The 18,875-nt window shown below is 37.5% G+C and overlaps 1 protein-coding gene and 1 long non-coding RNA gene across 11 annotated transcripts in view; both read left to right on the top strand.

Annotated features, from left to right (window-relative positions):
* The window catches only part of tnk2b (tyrosine kinase, non-receptor, 2b), a 72,652-nt gene extending 64,799 nt beyond the window's left edge, over nucleotides 1-7,853 (top strand). For all 10 annotated transcript variants that reach the window (XM_055014056.1, XM_055014053.1, XM_055014052.1 and 7 more), the window contains 2 exons: nucleotides 1,497-1,627; nucleotides 4,380-7,853. In XM_055014056.1, coding sequence (XP_054870031.1) covers nucleotides 1,497-1,627; nucleotides 4,380-4,386 — 138 coding nt within the window. In that variant the 3' untranslated portion in view covers nucleotides 4,387-7,853. The remainder of the gene's footprint in view (nucleotides 1-1,496; nucleotides 1,628-4,379) is intronic.
* A 2,932-nt stretch (nucleotides 7,854-10,785) lies between these two features.
* On the top strand, nucleotides 10,786-18,358 carry LOC129349747 (uncharacterized). The gene is made up of 3 exons (XR_008602859.1): nucleotides 10,786-12,712; nucleotides 13,329-13,487; nucleotides 14,429-18,358. It is a non-coding gene; the product is annotated as an uncharacterized LOC129349747 (long non-coding RNA).
* Nucleotides 18,359-18,875: the final 517 nt, after the last annotated feature.

Genomic DNA, 18,875 nt, shown 5'->3' with positions numbered 1-18,875 from the left:
GGCGTATTTGGGATTTGTTGATTGCGTTCTTTAAGATTGAAATTTCAATTTAAAATATTTTGAAACTGTTCTTCCCTAGTCCAAAACAAGTTCCCCCATTACAATTTTGCAGGGGCACCTTCACTACATCCTGGGCTCAGACGATTGTGACACATTTATAGAAAGACAAACAAGCCGGACTGTTAATCCCTCCTTTGGCAGAATGATAATGAGGTGCAGTCAGACCATTCTCTACTGCTAACATAATAAATGGTAAAGGGTCTAGACTTATATAGCGCCTTTCTACCTTAGGAAGGAAGCTCTTTACAATGCATTTCTCATTCATCCAATCATATTCACACACATTGGTAGCACTGGGAACAACTTCGAGTTCAGTGTCTTGCACAAGGACGCGTGTAGGGCGGCGGATCGAAATGCCAATCTTGTGATTAGTGGACAATCCACTTTAGTTTGCCATCTTTCACATTTTGCAGATGTCTGTATTTTCATGTTTCCTTTATAATAATGTCAGAAAAATCCAAAAAGTTCTAATATATAAAGTTAGATTATTTAGTTGATTGGGATTTAAAAGAAAGGTGAAAATCTTCACTTGTCTTTATACACTTTATTTAAAACAATATTATTCAATAATGTATACTGTTTTATTCTGAAACCTAGGATAACCTTTTGCTGCCTTTTTTCAGTTTTTGGGTTTCATAGTCTTGAAGTACATTATACACACAAACCTGCGCAATATAGAACAAAACAAAGGGCAACAAACATTTCGTGGTTCTAGTCCATCACACAAAGGATGGTTATTTTGCAGTATCACAATTATTAAAAGAGAGAGGAGTCCTCAGTGGTCCACACTGCTGTGCTGCAGAAGGATCCTCAGAAATCCAGCTGACTGCATCTCAGGTCACAGCGTGAGTTGTTTTCTGTAATAACCTTCTTTAGAACTGCAAACAGGTAGTCAGGGAAACTTGCAAGGTGTAATTTTCACTTTACAGGCTCATTCCAGGACATGATAAGATAACTTAGTTGGTCCTTAAGGGAAAATCAGGACATTGCTGCTGCAGTGGGGTGACTATAAATACAAAAGCATTAAGACACTCTTATGTCTACAGCATCCTCAACACCCTCTTAACTGGCTATGGTTGGGCTCACTGCACAGCAAGCAAGATGTGATTAGACGACAGTGTTCACAAGGGAACACTTGAGTCTTCCTTAATAGTGCTGGCAAAAGTCTATATGATAAAGAAAAATGCAATCCAGAGGTCTCAGCTTCAGTGTAAGCATCAGAATCATGTTTGAACAACACGCTGAGCTTGTATAAAGACTGAAATAATTCTATACTCTGGCACTCCAATCTCATCCACAGTAAAGACTAAACAAAGATGAATTCTGTAGTTGTGCCCTATAAAGTGCTGCGAAGTGACTCTCCTAAATTGTGCCATCTCATCCCGTCCTGACTTCTTTGTACGGTGCTTTGACCTCTGTTATCTGCCTTTCTGCAGGTGGAGCAGTTGTTCTGTTTGGGTCTGAGGAGCAGGTTGGAGTGTCTAAAGCTGCTGGAGATGTGTGACTGGAACCTGGAGGTGGCCAGCACTCAGATGTTAGATAACTATGGATCCACAACAAGACAGAGGTACTGTGCTCTGCAGCTTTGTTTGCTCAACTTCGGGTCATGACCTGTGACAAAAAATCTGTTACTTTTAATCGACTGCTCTCTTCTTCATCTGTCTTGACTTTTCATCGAAGCCAGAGCCTTTGTTCTTTCTTGAAGACATCTGGCATCTGTGACACTAATGTCTGTTGAATACCTATTTGGACATTTTCCAGAAATTTAATTTACTAATATTTGACTTTTTCCCTCACACTGACATGAGAAAACATACCATTAAAATCTGATTTCTAGTTGGTCTGCTGGAGATTCTCCCTTCTAACTATATTGTTACTGCACCTTTGCTTACTACATGTACAGAACGCAGACAGGCAGCAGAATGATGCAATGAGAACACCGCTGTCTTCTATTAATGAGGCTGAGGCTCTTATTTGGCTGCTACACTGAGAAAGTTTTCCATTTTGTTCAACTATTCATAAAGAAAAATATAGTGTATGGAAGAAGATTATATTATCGGAACAAATAAGGCCCCATTTTAGCTGCACAAGTGCAACAAGAAGTACAAAGCTTTGTGTTAACCAAATCGTATTAGAGTCTTCAAGCATATCTGTGATTTTGGTTCATGTCCAAAGGCTGGATGAAGTTGAATATAAACTATAAGGTGTGGTGGTTAATAAATTCACTCCTAGCCAGTTTCACCTCTAGAGTTACATTCATTAATGAAATATATGACAAAAAATATTCTTTGATTACCTATTTTTGACTCAGAAAGTGATACTAAATATAAAGTGATATTCCAAGATGGCGACCAAATGTTTTGCAGTTTTCGTCAATGAATATAGAGCTAAACAATAATGTTCAAAACGGACAAATGGCCTGTTTGTTTACTGCAGCATCTGTGGAAAAACAGTCCAGCTCCTGATCAGTTTCCCCTGCCGCCGAAAATTGCTTCAGTTCACTAGATTCATCAGTTTGACCTGTCGAGCTGCTGTTAATTAAGAAACTCCTTCCTTTCAGTAACATAATGTGTCAGGCTGTAGTGTTATCTGGCTGTTCTCAGAAGTAAACAGACTAAATTTGTCTACAAATTACAATATGAACCGGCAACAAGACAACTAAGACAAACATGCATGCAAGAGCCAAGATGCACAAAAAAGTAATCTAACGTTAATCTAACACTGATAATTTAACACAAGTTATGTTGATTTAACGTTGAGTTTACTTTCAGTCACATATTGTTCATGTGGCTGTCAGAAGGAACGAGTCAGATCTGGGATTTATGATGGCGCTCAGTCTAAAGTTTAGGTGTTTGGCAAACAAATATTGTTGGATACACGTGTATATATATATATATATATATATATATATATATATATATATATATATATATATATATATATATATATATATATATACACGTGTGTGTGTGTATGTATGTATGTATGTATGTATTTGTCTGAACAATCCAGAGCAGCACGGCAGCCCACAGCCTGTCGCAGATGATTTTGGTTTTTACTTAACTTGTACAACGATGATGGAAGTATATAATTAAAGATGTTGATAAATTCATTTCTAAGGCTGTATCGGTTTGAGATATTTCTCTTTCATTTTTCTTGTTTTCTAGACGTGACAGTGTAAAACATGACAGGGCACTATTTGTATCGTCATGGGCTTCAAAAATAAAACATGAAATTCTGCCTTTGCTGAAAAGAAAGATACAGGGGAACAATGAGCCATAGTAGTATAACGTCTCCCACATAAAAACCTCAGTTCTGTGTTATAACGCACTGGTCTGATGTATGTAGAACTGAATGGAGCTATTTTGTAGCAAAGTATGATTTAATGGAGGTAAACAAAGCAGATGTTTGTTACACTCTGGCACTTCTGAAGTCAAAGGCAGCACATTTGTCAACATATGTGACCTGCTTCCTTCAGATGGCTGCAGGGATCTAATGAACTGAAGCAGAAACTGTTCATGTTGAGTCTAAAGCAGTTGTGGACGACAGGTACTGTCAGGATCATTTTTATAGATCGGTGCAGACTGATTTACTGACGCTCCTGCTTCAGACACAATAAACATATTTTTATATGCTAATTCAAACATCTTCTGGGTGGAGAGATGAATTAAAGTGGTTTATTTACATCGCAAACATTATTCTGTCATTGTTGTGCATTTGCTGCGAGTATAAAGTCTGCTCTTGTTGATAAAAGCAGCAGCAGACTGACTTTGTCCCAGACGTGGTTCTGAGATGAACATTTTCCGCCAAAATACAAACAGCTGACTTTGTGTAGTCTCGCCGTTTTTGGGCCTTTCCCCTGTCCCGTACACTACTCAGCGCAAGAGCTACAACAGTTTATTGATTATTTTCTGAGTAATACGTTAATCTCCAATTATTTAGAAAATCAATCAGTTAGTTTGAGTATTTTTTTAAAGAAAAAAGTCTAAATTATGTGATTCCAGCTCCTTTAACTAAATATATTTGGGTTGTGAACAAATCAAGACAGTGATAGAAACACTGGTCGACAATTTTCACCATTTTCTGACTTCTTATAGATAAAAAAACTCATCAATTTGACAAGAAAATAATCTACTGATTCATCACCAATGGAAATAATTGTTAGTTGCAGCCCCATGTGGCACCAAACTACCACACAGATGCTCAAAGTGGAAATCTCTTGCAAGACAATATGAATATTATTCAAGTTAAGTCAGGAGGTTTTACCATTTCATCTCATCATTTTCTCAATCTAATCTAAATCGTCTTTACATTTCCAGACGGTGACAGAAATCTGAAGCTGCTGAGCTCTGATTGGAACTTCGTCCTCAGTGAAACATCATCAGAGGAGGTGAATCTTCTCCTGACTCTTTCTGTTCGATGCTTCAGTCACGTCTCCAATTAGAAGACTGTAATTCAAGAATCAAGCACAAAATATTCGCGATGGCTCCATTTGTACTGACCGTACCATGAGTGAAAAAAGACTTGTGTCTGAAAGTTTTGTGATTGTTGCACTTGCTGAGAAATTGTCTACCACCATCCACCATCAATCAAAGGTTTTTTTAAAGGGCAAAAATGACTGCACTTATATGTTCAGGGCCAGTGGGTGAGCCTGAAACGCGTCACCCTGACGGACCCCCACAGCGTAACAGATTCTGGGTGCTGCTACTAAACTCGGATGTCAGATCCTCTCACTGCCACAATTACACTGTTGACCAACTGCAGTGAGCTTTTCTTTAGCAAAGCCAGTTTGAAAGTGAACCTGAAGAGGCCAAAATGAGATGATGAGCACAATATAAACAGTAGCACTTTCTGAAAAGATCAACACTCTGCCAAGAAGTCATTGTATTGACAAAAAAAAAAACACATTTTACTGAACTCTCAGCACTGAACCTATATAATGTCCATACAGTTCATTAAAGGTCAACCTCCTGTGTTAGCGTCACTTCCAAGTACATTTTGTGAAGACCAATTTTAAAAATCAAAGTACCTCTGACATGTCTGAGCACAATAGAGTGCAAAATTTAATTGGCTGTCAAGGCTAATATTGCACAGGGGATAATTTTGCCTGTTAACTGTTATTAAGAGGGGTGGAGACATGATTGTGAAGCTTGTCTGCTGCTGAAAGCCTGTGGAGGAAAGTGCAGAAAGAATACCACTGCAAAAGAGACTGATTGATATTTGTCTATAATTTTTTTTTTTTTTTTTTAAATCAGCCCTCAATAAAATTATGGTATGAAGAGGGAAGTTGGTCACAATGCAGTCAGTGCTCAGTATTTAGGACAATTAATGGAAATACAGACTGGAGAAGTAGTTCTTCTTTTAAAGACCTACGAAAATGTCTAATTTATATTCTAAGGGTATAAACAAAATACTCCTTATAAAGAGGCATGTATGTTTTTGTGGCAACTGTTTCAAGTATTAGTATATTGTTTAAACATATTCTGAAGATTATCCTCAGAGACAGAGAAGACTGTTATGTCCATTTTGAGTCATAACATTTTTCGAATTAGATTTTTACCATCTGTCCCTTAAAGGTGGAGTAAGCGATTCTAAGTCAATGCATTTCTTTAGCTGTTTTAACCTGTAATTCACTTCTTCCAAATTGAAAAGAACATTTTAGATATCAACATCATCATTCTTGTAGAACAAATGTCACTTTCACGATCCATGTTTATGTTGTTTCTCATTACAGATCTCCACAGTTCAGATGCAGATTTCCACAATGTGAATTGCGTATATTTGTACCTGAATTATGATCAGTTGTACTTTCAGTCTAATTCTACTTCAAGATATCTTTTCCTCAATTCAAGGTAATTGTTTAGATATATAAATTAGGTTTCAACGATGAATGATGTCGATATCTCTAAGTGGAATTCTGCCTTATAATTACAGATACCTTGAATTGGAATTTTAGCTTGGGCAAATGACGTTGCAGATATCGATAGTTACATCAAAAGCTAGCTTGTAGCCTGAGGCCAAGATTGTAAATTTTTACCTCAAATTTCTTCTATTTCACACCATTTTCGAATGATCTTAACCGCAGCAGGCACCATCACTTCCTCTAACACCGTTAAAGAGCTTTGTTGGACCAATATCCAAAGGAAAGCTGCGTTTATAAACATCTGTAGTTAAAATTCTGCCTAACTGTGTAATTAAAACTAGTCAAAATGATATTCATATCTGTAATTTTAATTCTAGATAGTCAGACTTAGCTGTTAAATGCTAAATGTTAAGACTGCTCGTAATAGGCAGCAGTTGCTAACCAACTTAAACATGTTAACTAGGTAAATATCAACGGAATTGCAGACTCCACCTTTAAATACTAATTCACAAGAGAAAAAAAAGGGCCACCCAGTCAGTGGAAACTTCCTACACCCCAGATGTAGTCTTTCCTTATTTCCTCCCTCTAAGCACTTTGCCTACGCAGAAACTCCTTTGCATCAGCTGAAAACTGCTGCCAGCGTGGTGTTTTCTGCAAACACCCAGACTACGTTGGCAGCTAATAACAGCGGCGTAGTGAAATTCACCCCAAGGCGCAGATCCTGTCCCATAATCATCACTGGAAAGCACCACTGTGATATTTGGGTCAGCAGCTTTGGGGGCAATAATTTAAAAGTGGGAGGACACGTCGGCTCTGAATGAACTCACTGCTGGACGTGACAATACATTTTCTGACTATACTGTCACAGTAGAGCCAGTCAGCACAGAGAAGATTTTGGGCCTGTCCTGGTTTTTTTATTCCACATAGTGAAGGACTGAAAGGAAGGGGAACAAAAGGCGCTCCGCATACTTTGAATTTCAAAATTCACTTTTATGCGGGAAACCAAATGTCGGAAACAATCCTTTACAGATACCCATGATCTGAGTGGGGCTTCTTTGTGTAGAAAAAAGAAACCCTATTTGCCAACCAAGAAAGGTACCCATATTTATGTGTCTGACCACATGTGTGCCCTCTAACCTTCCCTACATATGCCCATGAAACGCCTTAGTATGTGACATGTCCGAGTACGAAATTTTCAGGCAGAAACGGCCTCTTAAAAAAAAAAAAAAAGCTACTACAAAGCCACAACAAACCTGGGCAATTTAAGAGGCTAAATACAAGGTTTGGTTTATTCATAACGGATGTACAGGACTGATTTTGAGAGACACCTGTGTGCAATACGGCTGCTGTAAAATCTGTAGCCTCCCGGCCAGATTCCACCGTTAAGGATCTCTCCCAATACTTCAGAAGACACTGTTTTCAGTCTAAAATGTTTTGTGACTCAGTTTTCCTCCCCAGAGTGCGATAAAGCCGTCCTTAAGCACTGATTCAGGTGAAGCAGATTGTGAATCCAGTGCATGAGGACGCCTGGATGTGAGATCTGCCTCCACAGTGTTGTTCGTCTTTGTACCAAGCTGCTGTAGTTGTTATTAGAAGGACTGAAGTGAACCTCGTGGTGTTTTGATCAACCCAAAGCGACGTCGTCCTGTTGTGGTGTTGAAACTCTGATGTTAGAAAACTCTTCGGTTCTGTTTTGTTTGTTCCATCTGTTTCTTTTCAGCTATTTTACAGTCAGTTAAATGTTTTTTGCTGTTCCTCCTGCCATTTCTTCCTCATTTTTTATGTATTTGCTTCCCAGAATGTGTTTGGTTATAAATGCCTACTGTACAGTTGGTTTTCATTGTTTCTCTCCTCCTGGGCTGATGGAAATGAAGTTCATGCTGCCGAATTTATAAATGTATTTTTTATTAAAGAATTAATTATTTTTTAACTTCTTTTCTTTTTTTTTCTTTTTTTTTTTTTTTTACTAAACTCCACCCAGTGCTCAGAAGCATAATAGTTAATTACTGAGATGAGACAAACACTGCATTAATTAGCTGTAAGTCTTTTAATGGGCACTTAAGTGCTTAGGCTCCTTTTGATATTCAGGAGAACTATTCATGAAGGGAAAACTGTGCATTTATAGGACATTAAAAGGTCTTAGATTTTTTATATTTAGACAGGGGGCTGCCTGTGGCTTGGTGGTTAGCACTTTCACCTTGCAGCTAGAAGATCCCTGGTTCACCTCCCAGCCTTTCCCCGATCTTTCTGCATGGGGTGCATGCATGGGTTTTCTCCGGGTACTCCGGCTTCCTCCCACAGTCCAAAATCATGCTGAGGTTAATTTGTGATTCTAAGTTGCCCATAGATGTGAATGCGAGTGTGATTGTTTGTCTGTATATGTAGACTGGTGACCTGTCCTGCCTTCTCCCCAAGTCAGCTGGGATAGACTCCAGCCCCCCACGACCCTAATGAGGATTAAGCGATGTATAGATGATGGATGGATATTTAAGTAGCTTAGATTCATTTTTGCTCTTTAGTGATAGATACAATGTGGAAAAAAATGTAGGGGAGATGAAGCTTTTCTCTTTAAATAGAAGTTTGAATCCAAATTATTTACACACTTGGTTGCTAAATATTTCTTGGGAAAAACACAGAAGCCTGTTTTTTCAGGATTTTGCCAGTAAACAGTAGTTTGTAGACTGGTCTAGTTACATTAGAGAGCAGGATAAATGGCAATCTGTTTCATAAGAGGACGGACACAGAGTGGGAAGGGAACTTGCAACCTCCACCCAAACTTTGATGAAACATGTCAAGGTAAAGGCATCAGCTGGACTAGAGGAGGGTTTTAAATGCAGCACGACATCTGCCATCAGAGATGGGGGTGAAATTGCAGAAAATTGTACAATTGCAGCAGGCGATGTCTGTGAAACAGGAGTGGAGGTTTTGACCTGATACCTTCAGATTTGTCAGTGAAGCAGGCTGAAAACTTGATTCCTGGGTGAGTTATGTACAGAAAAACTCATGATGTTATCTCATTTAGCTGAACAATGATTCTAAATATGCTGCCAAAAAAGCTTGACTGGCCGAGTCAATCAGCTGGTCTCAGTCTGATTGAGTTAGAATCCTTCTGACTAAACAACAAACAGAAGCTGCAGAGCTTCACATACAGATGCAAAGTGTCTGCTGATGTCTCTAAGACTTCAGGCAGCGACTGATTGACTGTAACATATTAAATATTATGATTTTATCTGAATTCATGTCTATCTGGCCAGCTACTTATGAACCTCTAAACTTGGTATTCCATGTGTTAATAAGGCTGGTCTACCATCCTGTTCCTTCTGTGTTAAAGCTGCTATTGATTAGTTGTCAAGTATTAAATTAACCTTTGATGATTTACATAATTAATTGGTTTGAGTATTTTCTAAAAGAAAAAGTAAAAATTAATGAACTAATTCTTCCTTAATGTTAATATTTCCTAGTTTCTATCCTCCTCTGTGACAAAAACTGAAAATCTTTGGGTTGTGGACAACACATTTGACAATACTTCTTAGACCCTTGAAATGCATTTTCTGACATTTCTAGAACAAACAAGTAATTGATTAATTAAGAAATAAAATCAAGTTTAGAGTAATCAACAATCCAAATAATCATTGCAGCCTTATTCTGTGTTGATGTGAACCTGTAGAGCTGGCACTGTAATGATCTGTTATTCTCTTCCAAATTAAAAGACCCATAGCTTGAACAACAACAACAACAAAAAAACGTGTTACTATCCAGCTATTAAAAATGACAGTGTGGATTGTATAAGTTTAAGGTGTTGAAAAATGATGTTCTACAGCCAGGCTTGTAGGACTGCTTAACTGTCCTTAGTCTTGGATTAACCCTAACTCTAACCCTTCAAATGTCGTACTTTCTATTTTTATTTACAGCACGTACTGCAGCTCCCCTACAAAGTACTGTTTCATTCAGTATGCATACAATGGGGACATAATACTCTGTCAAAATATTGTGCCTCAAGGTTTGACCATTGCAGTCCGTAGTGTGATATCATCTATCTTTGTGCGATGTATGTGATATAACTACACAGAGGACTGTGGGTCAGAATGGCCAGGAAAGCATGCTACTAGACAGACTGCAATATCTGTAAGTACAAGTATGTAGTACGACATCCGGATATTTTTCACATAATATGTTGTGGAAGATAACTGTACACTATGGTAGTATTGATACTGGAACACACTGTTTGTGTTGTTCTCACAGTTACTATGTTTACCTCTTTTACAGACACATACATAATATAGCTTAGCTGGTTAAGTTAACACAAAGTACAGATGAGACATGAGAATTCCATTGATTTTGTCTCATATTTTGTAAAGTGTTGAAAAGGTGAGGGAACCATTGTGATTACAATTAATCCTGTGAGGGCATGAATATGGATAACAAATTTGAAGCCAGATTATTTGGGGTTGAAACTAGCAAGAGTCAATTCTGTTTAACCCTGCAAGACCCAAATATAGAATAAAAATAAAAATAAAACAGAACAAAACCAAAAAAAAGAAAGATGGATGGATGGATGGATGGATGGATGGATGGATGGATGGATGGATGGCTATAAACGCAAATATAGAAAAAAATTAACAAAAAAGAAAATAAAACTAAAAGTATTGAGAAATGAGAAAAACCCTGTGAATTTTTTTTGAAAAAAATAGAATAAAACAAAAAAATAAGAATAATATATAAACCCAAATATAGAAAAAAATAGCAAAAATAAAACTAAACAAAATAAATTAAAGATATAAATAATAGAAAATAATAAAAGCATATATATATATATATATATATATATATATATATATATAATAGATAATAATGATTTTTTGCAACAGTAGTTCTACAGCATTAAAAAACTAAATACAACAAAAAACAACACTATCTCCCTTCATAGCCACTCCTCCAAAACACATGAACGCACACTATCTGAAAACCCCCATTCAAAGCCAACATAGTCTAACAGAAGATAAAATACCATCAAATGACAGTTGTTTGGTGGCAGTATCACAGATATATGTCGACACACTCTAAACTGGAAAAGGATGCAACGCTAAAAGACATGAATACCAATCTACCTGATCATCTGACATGTTTAGCAGTGCAAAATGCTGCAGGTTTAGGTGGAAGTATAAAGTGTGGCTGTGCTTTTACTGCAGTTCTTATGCTATCTGCTTATTGCTCTAGTGAGAGGTGACTGTTCACTGCAGGACCTCGGGGCAAGCACGAGATGATGCGAACGTTTACAGGAACGACTTCGTAATAGGCCTTTTCATTGCAGTGTAGGATCCAACAGCTCAGAGTGCACCAAAACAACAACAGATAGCAGTTATTGGATGTAATTCCCATTCTGTGAGCACGTATGAAGTAGAACAATGGAGGCTGTAAGGCAAATTTTTCGTTCTTGATGGTGATGTCAGAGAGAAGAAGATGAGAGTGCAGAAAAAAAAATGGCACCTATTGTTTCTTGAAGGTGAACCAATCAGCATCAGGACCCACACAGCACTGTTTCAGGGCCACTGAGAAGTACCTAGTCTGGAGTAGGAAGCTTTTTCCTCTTGAATAACACTGAAAAAGGTTCTGCAGGAGCGGTCAGAAAGCTTACAAAGGTTTGGATGGCTTTACCACTGCCTGCAAGTTCCTTCAATGAAAAATGGCTTAATGTGTCCACTGAGCCTTATCGAGAAGTCCATTGATGCACAGGCAGATGGGCTTCAATCATCCAGTCATCTCATGCTGAGCAACTGCAATGATTAGGATACAAATAACAAATTTTTAAATGATTATTATCAGAACACTTGATTATTGCTTGACATCAGGATGTAAAGAGTTTTTCAGCAAATTTAGCAAAAAAGTTCCTATGAAACTTGGCTCATTGGTCAAGGGGTATGATTCTCGCTTAGGGTGTGAGAGGTTCAAATCAGTCTCCAACAAAGAGGAGGACTATTTGATGGAGAACACCCACCTGGAGGACTGGTGCAGAGACAACAGCCTCCTCCTGAACATCAGCAAGACCAAGGAGCTGATTGTAGACTACAGCAAGAAGCAGCAGAGAGCATACCACCCACTCAGGATCAGCGGAACAGAGGTGGAGAGCTTCAAGTACTTGGATGCTAACATCACGCAGGACCTAACGTGGTCCTGTCACATTAACACCCTGGTGAAGAAAGCTTGACAGCGTCTCTACAACCTCAGACGCCTGAGGGACTTTAAGCTCAGGAATTTCTATACCTGCAACACTGAGAGTGTTTTGGCTGGGAGCACTGTTCCCTCTAAACTGCGCGCGTGCGCAATTGCGCACTGCTGACACGCTCTCCGCGCACAGAAAATCTGTGCTGCGCACAAAAAAAAAAAATACAACCTAAATTGTATATAAAATAAACACGTAACAATTCATTCTGTGCTACTTTTCAATGTGAGTCAGTGAGTGACGGTGACTGGCTGCTGCAGCCAATGATGCGATTCACATACGCATTTACCATAGACTGTATATAATGGTATTTACGCAGCTAATCAACGTCTGGCGTCCTTATATGCAGCCACCGTTGTTCTCATAGACATGAATGAGTAGATAGGACACGCCCCTTTGAGCTGCGTGCTACAGCGAGGCTAAGCTAGTGGGGGCAAAGTTTCAGTGCATTCCGTTGATGTAGACGGCGTGAAAACGGAAACAACAAGTATGCCGTCTCGCTGTGCTGCATACAATTACACACTACGTCGTACGATTGAGACAAGGAAACTTGGAATGACTTTTCATAGGTAAGAATAGTTTTTGGCTCTTTTTTCATTATGAAATCTTGAGAGCTTCCAGTCTATGAGAGCTAACTAGTTAGCCACTAGCAAAACGCTAAGGCGAGCTAGCAGCTTGACAACCAAATACCAGACGATTAATAGTAGCTGTAGTATAGTTGTACAAGCAGTAGTAGTAATACTAAAAGTACAAGCAGCAGTAGTAGTATAAACAGCTGTTAGAGTCGTAGAAGTAGTATCAGCATTTGTAATAGTATTACAAGTTGTAGTAGCAGTGCCAGTATCAGCAGCAGCAGTTACTACTAGTAGTAGTAGTCACATTGCTATTACTACCACCAATACTACCAATAGTAGTTACAAAGGCTAACTCATGTATATCCAGATTACCATCTATGTTCTTCCTCCAAACCCATTTTATGATTGGGATTACAGGCAGTTCTTTAGGACTGCTCTCAAATAATTGAAATGTTACTAAACAAGGTTATACTTATCAAATTAAATAGCTCTGGTCTCCAGTATATTGGCGAATTCGGTTCTTTGTACTTAATGTATTAACATGATTTCTTTTTAATATGTTGTGTACAGACTTAATTACTTCTCTGTCTACTTTTCTTACTCCATGTAGGTTTCCCAGAGACTATGGGTTGAGGAGGAATTGGAAGTTTGTCAGCTTAGACCTGGTGTCATTCCATCAGTGTTAAACTTCCCGGCTCATCTTGGAAGAGTACGTGCCAGAAAGACCACGACCAAGCAGCCTTGAGATCTTAGGCAGCGTCTCCCTGAGGTGGGTGTCAACTGTGTTCACAGTCAGGTCTGTGGTAATCCCGTCAAAAAACAAAACAGAAAAAAAATCTAGATTATATATCAACATGTAACCAAAGCACTCTGTGTGTAACGCCATAGTATAGGATGTAGTTCAGAAAATGTCAAAGTATAGTATGCTTTACTCAAGAATAACATAGTATGGCCTGTAGTTCATAGTACAGCATGTTGGCAAGAAAAAAAAAACAAAACATAGATTATTATGTGGTTCAAAAAGCGTAAAATGATAGGATGTTGCCTAAAATAGTCATGTATGATATGTGGTTCAAAAAATGTCATAGTGCAGTATATTGTCAAAATAGTATGTTATTCAAGAAAACATCAGTGTATATGTCATCTAAAAAATGCCATAGAATAATAATTTCATTGCACAAATAAAAGTATAGTAACTTTTACAACAGTTCGAATTCTTATATGTTGCTAAAAAAAACAAAAAAAAAACAAAAACAAAACAACGTCACAGTAATATGTCAATTAAAAAAGCCTATAGTATAGCGTGTCGCCCAACAAACATCATAGTATAGCATGTCGCTCTAAAAACATCACAGTATAGCCTTTAGTCCACAGCTGTCAGTAGGTGAGGAGCAACACAAAAACAGTCCAAACGCTGGTTTCCAGAGGGTTAGACGAGAATTTATTTGAAAGAGGAAGTTTACAACAACACAACATGTGAGGGGGTTAAAAACAAATGGGTGTTAGTAAAATAAAAATAAATAAACAGAACTAAAAGTGAACTTCATGTTGACATTGATGGGCATTCCAACCAGGAACAAAGTAAAAGATAATCAATACGAAAAAAAAACTCTTCCTGTTCACCTCTTAAAACCCAAAAACACACCGCAGTAGCACCCTAAACTAAAACTACCAATGGGTTCCCTGTTTTCCTTTTTGAACAATTCAAAGGTCCCTCTCTATCTCCCCACACATCCACCAACCACTGGAACACATCTCCAAAGTTCTGCCGGGCCAGCTCAGCTTCCCCTCAGAAGAAGTGCCGCCACCTGCCAGATGAAGGAGCCTTTTGAGAGGCAGCTGGCATCGTGATTGGACTGTACTTTGGTCTGTTCCAATCCAGCTTCAGCTCCAGAGACGGCAGGCGGGACGAGTCAACGGAGGCCGGGTGGACGAATGCATGCAGCTGAGTACAATCCAGAAAACAACAGAGGAGGAGTGCAGCGGTAGTAGCATCGTATGTCTCTTAGAAAACATCATAGTATAGCCTTTGGTATGAAAAAACGCCATCATATACATCATATATTGTACAAATAACAAGTCAAAGGAAAGAGACATACATTGTAGAATTGTAGTAAATGTGGGCTGACTGATTTACTGATTATCAGTATTTTATTTTTTACTGATTTATGGTAATGAATACATTTAAAAATGGTGCTACTTTGGCTCTGAACCTTTATCTACCTGTGGTCGCTCTGTCTTCTGGAGTGATTTGATTGGTTATACGTAACGAATAAAACTCCTTTAACATCTGTAAACAAAACAAAAACGTATCAACAAAGTTTTCTGTTAGAGTTTGTGTTCTTCTAAGTTTAACTCAAGATTTTAAATACTTTCATTTACTGCAAATGAATATCTGCTCCAAATGTCTCACTAATAATCATTATCAGCCTTAAAAACCCACAAAACACCCCTCTATACTCGACCACACTTAGTACAGTCTGGTTCCCCCTTCTATAAATCTGCTTGGAATCTTCCACTTCCTGTTTGTCAAAGTGGCCTTCTACCTGGACAGGTTTTGTTGGAGCTCATGCAACAAACATTTTGGGTAACTGCACTTTAATATGGATGGATGACACTGAATTAGAGTCTGTTTTAATGAGACTGAGTTAAGATGTGTAGCTCTGTCATTAAATAGGAAATTATTTCTCAGAATTCACAGAGAAAAGTCTGAAATGTTTGCTAGGTTAGCGTCCCACATGTTCTTTGGCTCAGCTAAAGCTAACTCTCGCCAACTTCTGGATCTCTTGAGTTGCTTGTTGTTAAAATATCTTGCTATAGGTGCTGAAGCTCAGAAAGTCTGAGATGTTTGTTCAAAATAAGCTCATTCTCAAGTCTTCTCTGAACTGTCCTCTTTTGTTTGAACTTTCCCTAAACTTAGGAGTTAATGACAGAGCAGCACATCCAGACTCAGTCTCATTTATGTAGAGATTAAACTTCAGTGTCATTCATTGATGTTAAAGTGCAGTTTTTCAAATGTTTGTTGCACATGCTCCCGACCAAACCAGTCCTGGTGGAAGACGATGTGAAGAGAAAGCTCCAGAGGATGAATATCACACATTTACATTGGAAATTAATGTCCTTTAATTAGACATTGTCATGCAAAAGTTGGATTTCCCTTTAATGATGTTCAAATCTTTGTTGAGTGTTTTGTTGATGTTGGTTTCTAAATGTTTTTTGACACTCGGCCCCAAAGATTAAAACCTTCTACGGCTCACAAGCTGCAACAATTCACACATTATCAATTATCTTTCTGACTAAACTAAGATAAAAAGTGAAAAACTGCCTGATTCCTGCATGATGAATGTAAATCTTTTTGGTTTTTATGACAGTAAACCTAATATATTTGGGTTTGACATTTTATAAACCAAAACAAGAAATGAATTACTGGAGGAAATGACAGATTAATGGATAAAGAAAATGTGTTTTCTAACATATATGGCTGAATTACTCCAACATTACAAGATACATACAATTTAAATTCTATTTTATTTATATAACGCCAGTTACAGGTCAAATTGTCTCAAGACGCTTTATTTTTATATTTTTTTGTCATACTTAAAATATGACAAAGTAAGAAATGTAAAGCTCTTGACTAACCCAATTTATTATTTGGTTTTTAAGAGATTAATTGACAATTAAAATAACTTTCTCCACTAAAACTAATAAACATGAGGTCAAATCGAAGGATGAGTTTTAAATACTGCAGTCCCACGACGACAAGAATAAAGTTTGTCAACAAAAAGTAAATCTGCTTGTGGATTCCATTAAAGTCCTAATAAAGGATAATAAAGTGTGATACTAAAGGTTTGTGGTGCTAAAAATGTCCAAGTAAAGATATCAAGTTGAACATCTGGATGGAGGTTGATAAAAGTTGACCTCCCTTCATTTCTCTGGAGCGACTCCATGGATTTTATGGATGGTGGTTAAAGACCTGCTCTTCTAGTGGTCTTCCTTCTAGTCGCTGTAAAAAGTCAGTCCATCCTGGCCGACTTCAACACCTCTTCATGACAACTTGTTCTGCCTCCGACCTGGTGGAAACTCCAGAAACTCGGGAAAACCTGTCGAGACTCGAGGAACTCGTGGAGACTCGAAGAACTCGTCGGGCGGGGGAAGGTGTGGTGGGAGGTGGGGAGTAGAGGAGGGAGGCCGCCACCCACCTCCCCGCCTACTCTCCGCCCTGACTCCACCCAGGCCCCGCCTTGGCTCTGCCCATGTGGTCACTTCAGGAACTACGATGCCAAAGGGACGACGAATTTATTTCTTTTCATCTGATCTGTAGCTCAGTGAGTTAAGGATTTGCCTATGGAGCTGCAGGTCGCTGGTTCAAGACCAGACCCTTCTTAAAGTTTTTGAAAATCCTGACAAAGACAAAGAAAGAAAACTGCCACTGGTGGGTCTTGAACCTGCGACCCTCCGCTCTGTAGTCTCTCCTCTTATCCCCCTGAGCTACTCGCTCAGATAGTAATTCTTCTTTTTTTTGCGCATTTATCATCTATTTTTTGTCATTTTCGAGTTTTTTTTTTAACTTGAGTCTCGACTCGACCGTTTTTCTCAGGAGGTTGGACTTCAGCCTTTGTGCTGGAGGGTGGAACCCTCAGTTCCAAGACTTTCCAAAGCCTCCACACCTCCCGAGTCCTCAGGACCTGAGCTTTCACACAGTCTGAGGGCTGAAATTTTCTAAGTCCCACAGTAGTTCTCTGTTAGTTTGAACCTTCAGACAGTCCGAGGACTGAAATCCTCTAAGTTCCTGAGTAGTTCTCTGTTAGTTTGAACCTTTAGACAGTCCAAGGACTGAAATCTTAAAAGTTTCTCAGTACTTCTCTGTTAGTTTGAACCTTCAGACAGTCTGAGGACTGAAATTTTAAAAGTTTCTCAGTACTTCTCTGTTAGTTTGAACCTTCAGACACTCTGAGGACTGAAGTTTTAAAAGTTTCTCACTACTTCTCTGTTAGTTTGAACTTTCTGGTTAACAGAAGCCTTAAAACTTGTGACCATGAGTCTTGATTTCACATTTAGACCATCCATCTGAGTTTTTCTCAGACCTTCACCTGTGGGTTTTTTAGAAATCCTTAACAAACTTTGATTCTCTTCACTGAACAGTAAAGTTTGTGGAGATCAGAAGGTAACATTAGTTTGATCAATGCCTTCAACTACTAGTAGACTTTATCTGGAAAGCAGTTTTCTGAAATGAGTTCTTAGTAAATCTGTCCACAATCAAACCAAGAACATAGAAAGAGGAAATGTTTGAAGAAACAACTTGATGTTTTCATTTCAGACTAGAAAACACTTGAAGACCTTTATCTGTTTTTGCTCTTTTTCATCCTTTTATTGTCTCTTCTGTTTAATTTGATCTTCTAAAATTTAACTGGTGTCTTTTCAAATGTTTTGTCTTTAGTTTGATTCTTCTTAAATGCTTAGTTTTGCTCTTTTCTCACCTTTTATTCTTTTCTAATGTCTCATTTGATTTTGAAATGTTGTCTTTTTAATGTTTAATTGTTGTTTTTTCAAATGTTTTATTGGCTTGTTTGAAAAATTTCCTTTTTCTTTCCCAATGTTTAATTTTTTGATTAAATCTTTGTTAAGGTTTTTCTTTTTAAATGTTTTACCACCTTTTAATGTTTAATCTTCTATTTAAATGCTTCATTGTATTTTCTGTTTAATTCCTATTTAAAGTTTTATTGTCTTTAAGATTTAATTTTCAAATTAAACATTTAATTTTTTAATTAAATGTTTTGTCTTTTTAAATGTTTAATAATCTAATTAAATGTTTTGTATTTTTTAAAAATGTTTAATATTCTTCTTGTTTAACTGTATTTTTTAAATGTTTAATGATCTCAAATATTTCATCTTTAGTGTTTAATATTTTTATTTAAAAATATTTGTTTAATTTCATAATTACATGTTTTGTATCTTCCATTCAATTATCTAATTAAATATTTTGTCTCTTTAATATAATTTAATTGTATTTAATGTTTAATTTTGTTGTTAAAAGTTTTATTGTAATAAATGTTTTTTTCCTTTGATTTAATTGCTTTTTTCAATGCAGTTTATTTCTTTAACCTTTTTTCGTCAAGATTTTAACCCTAACCTTAAAAATTAAATAAACCCTTAAATC

This window comes from Amphiprion ocellaris, chromosome 10 (assembly GCF_022539595.1).
Source record: "Amphiprion ocellaris isolate individual 3 ecotype Okinawa chromosome 10, ASM2253959v1, whole genome shotgun sequence".
Lineage (NCBI taxonomy): Eukaryota > Metazoa > Chordata > Actinopteri > Pomacentridae > Amphiprion > Amphiprion ocellaris.
The sequence above is the reverse complement of the archived record's forward strand: the minus strand, read 5'-3'. Positions and strand labels throughout refer to the sequence as shown.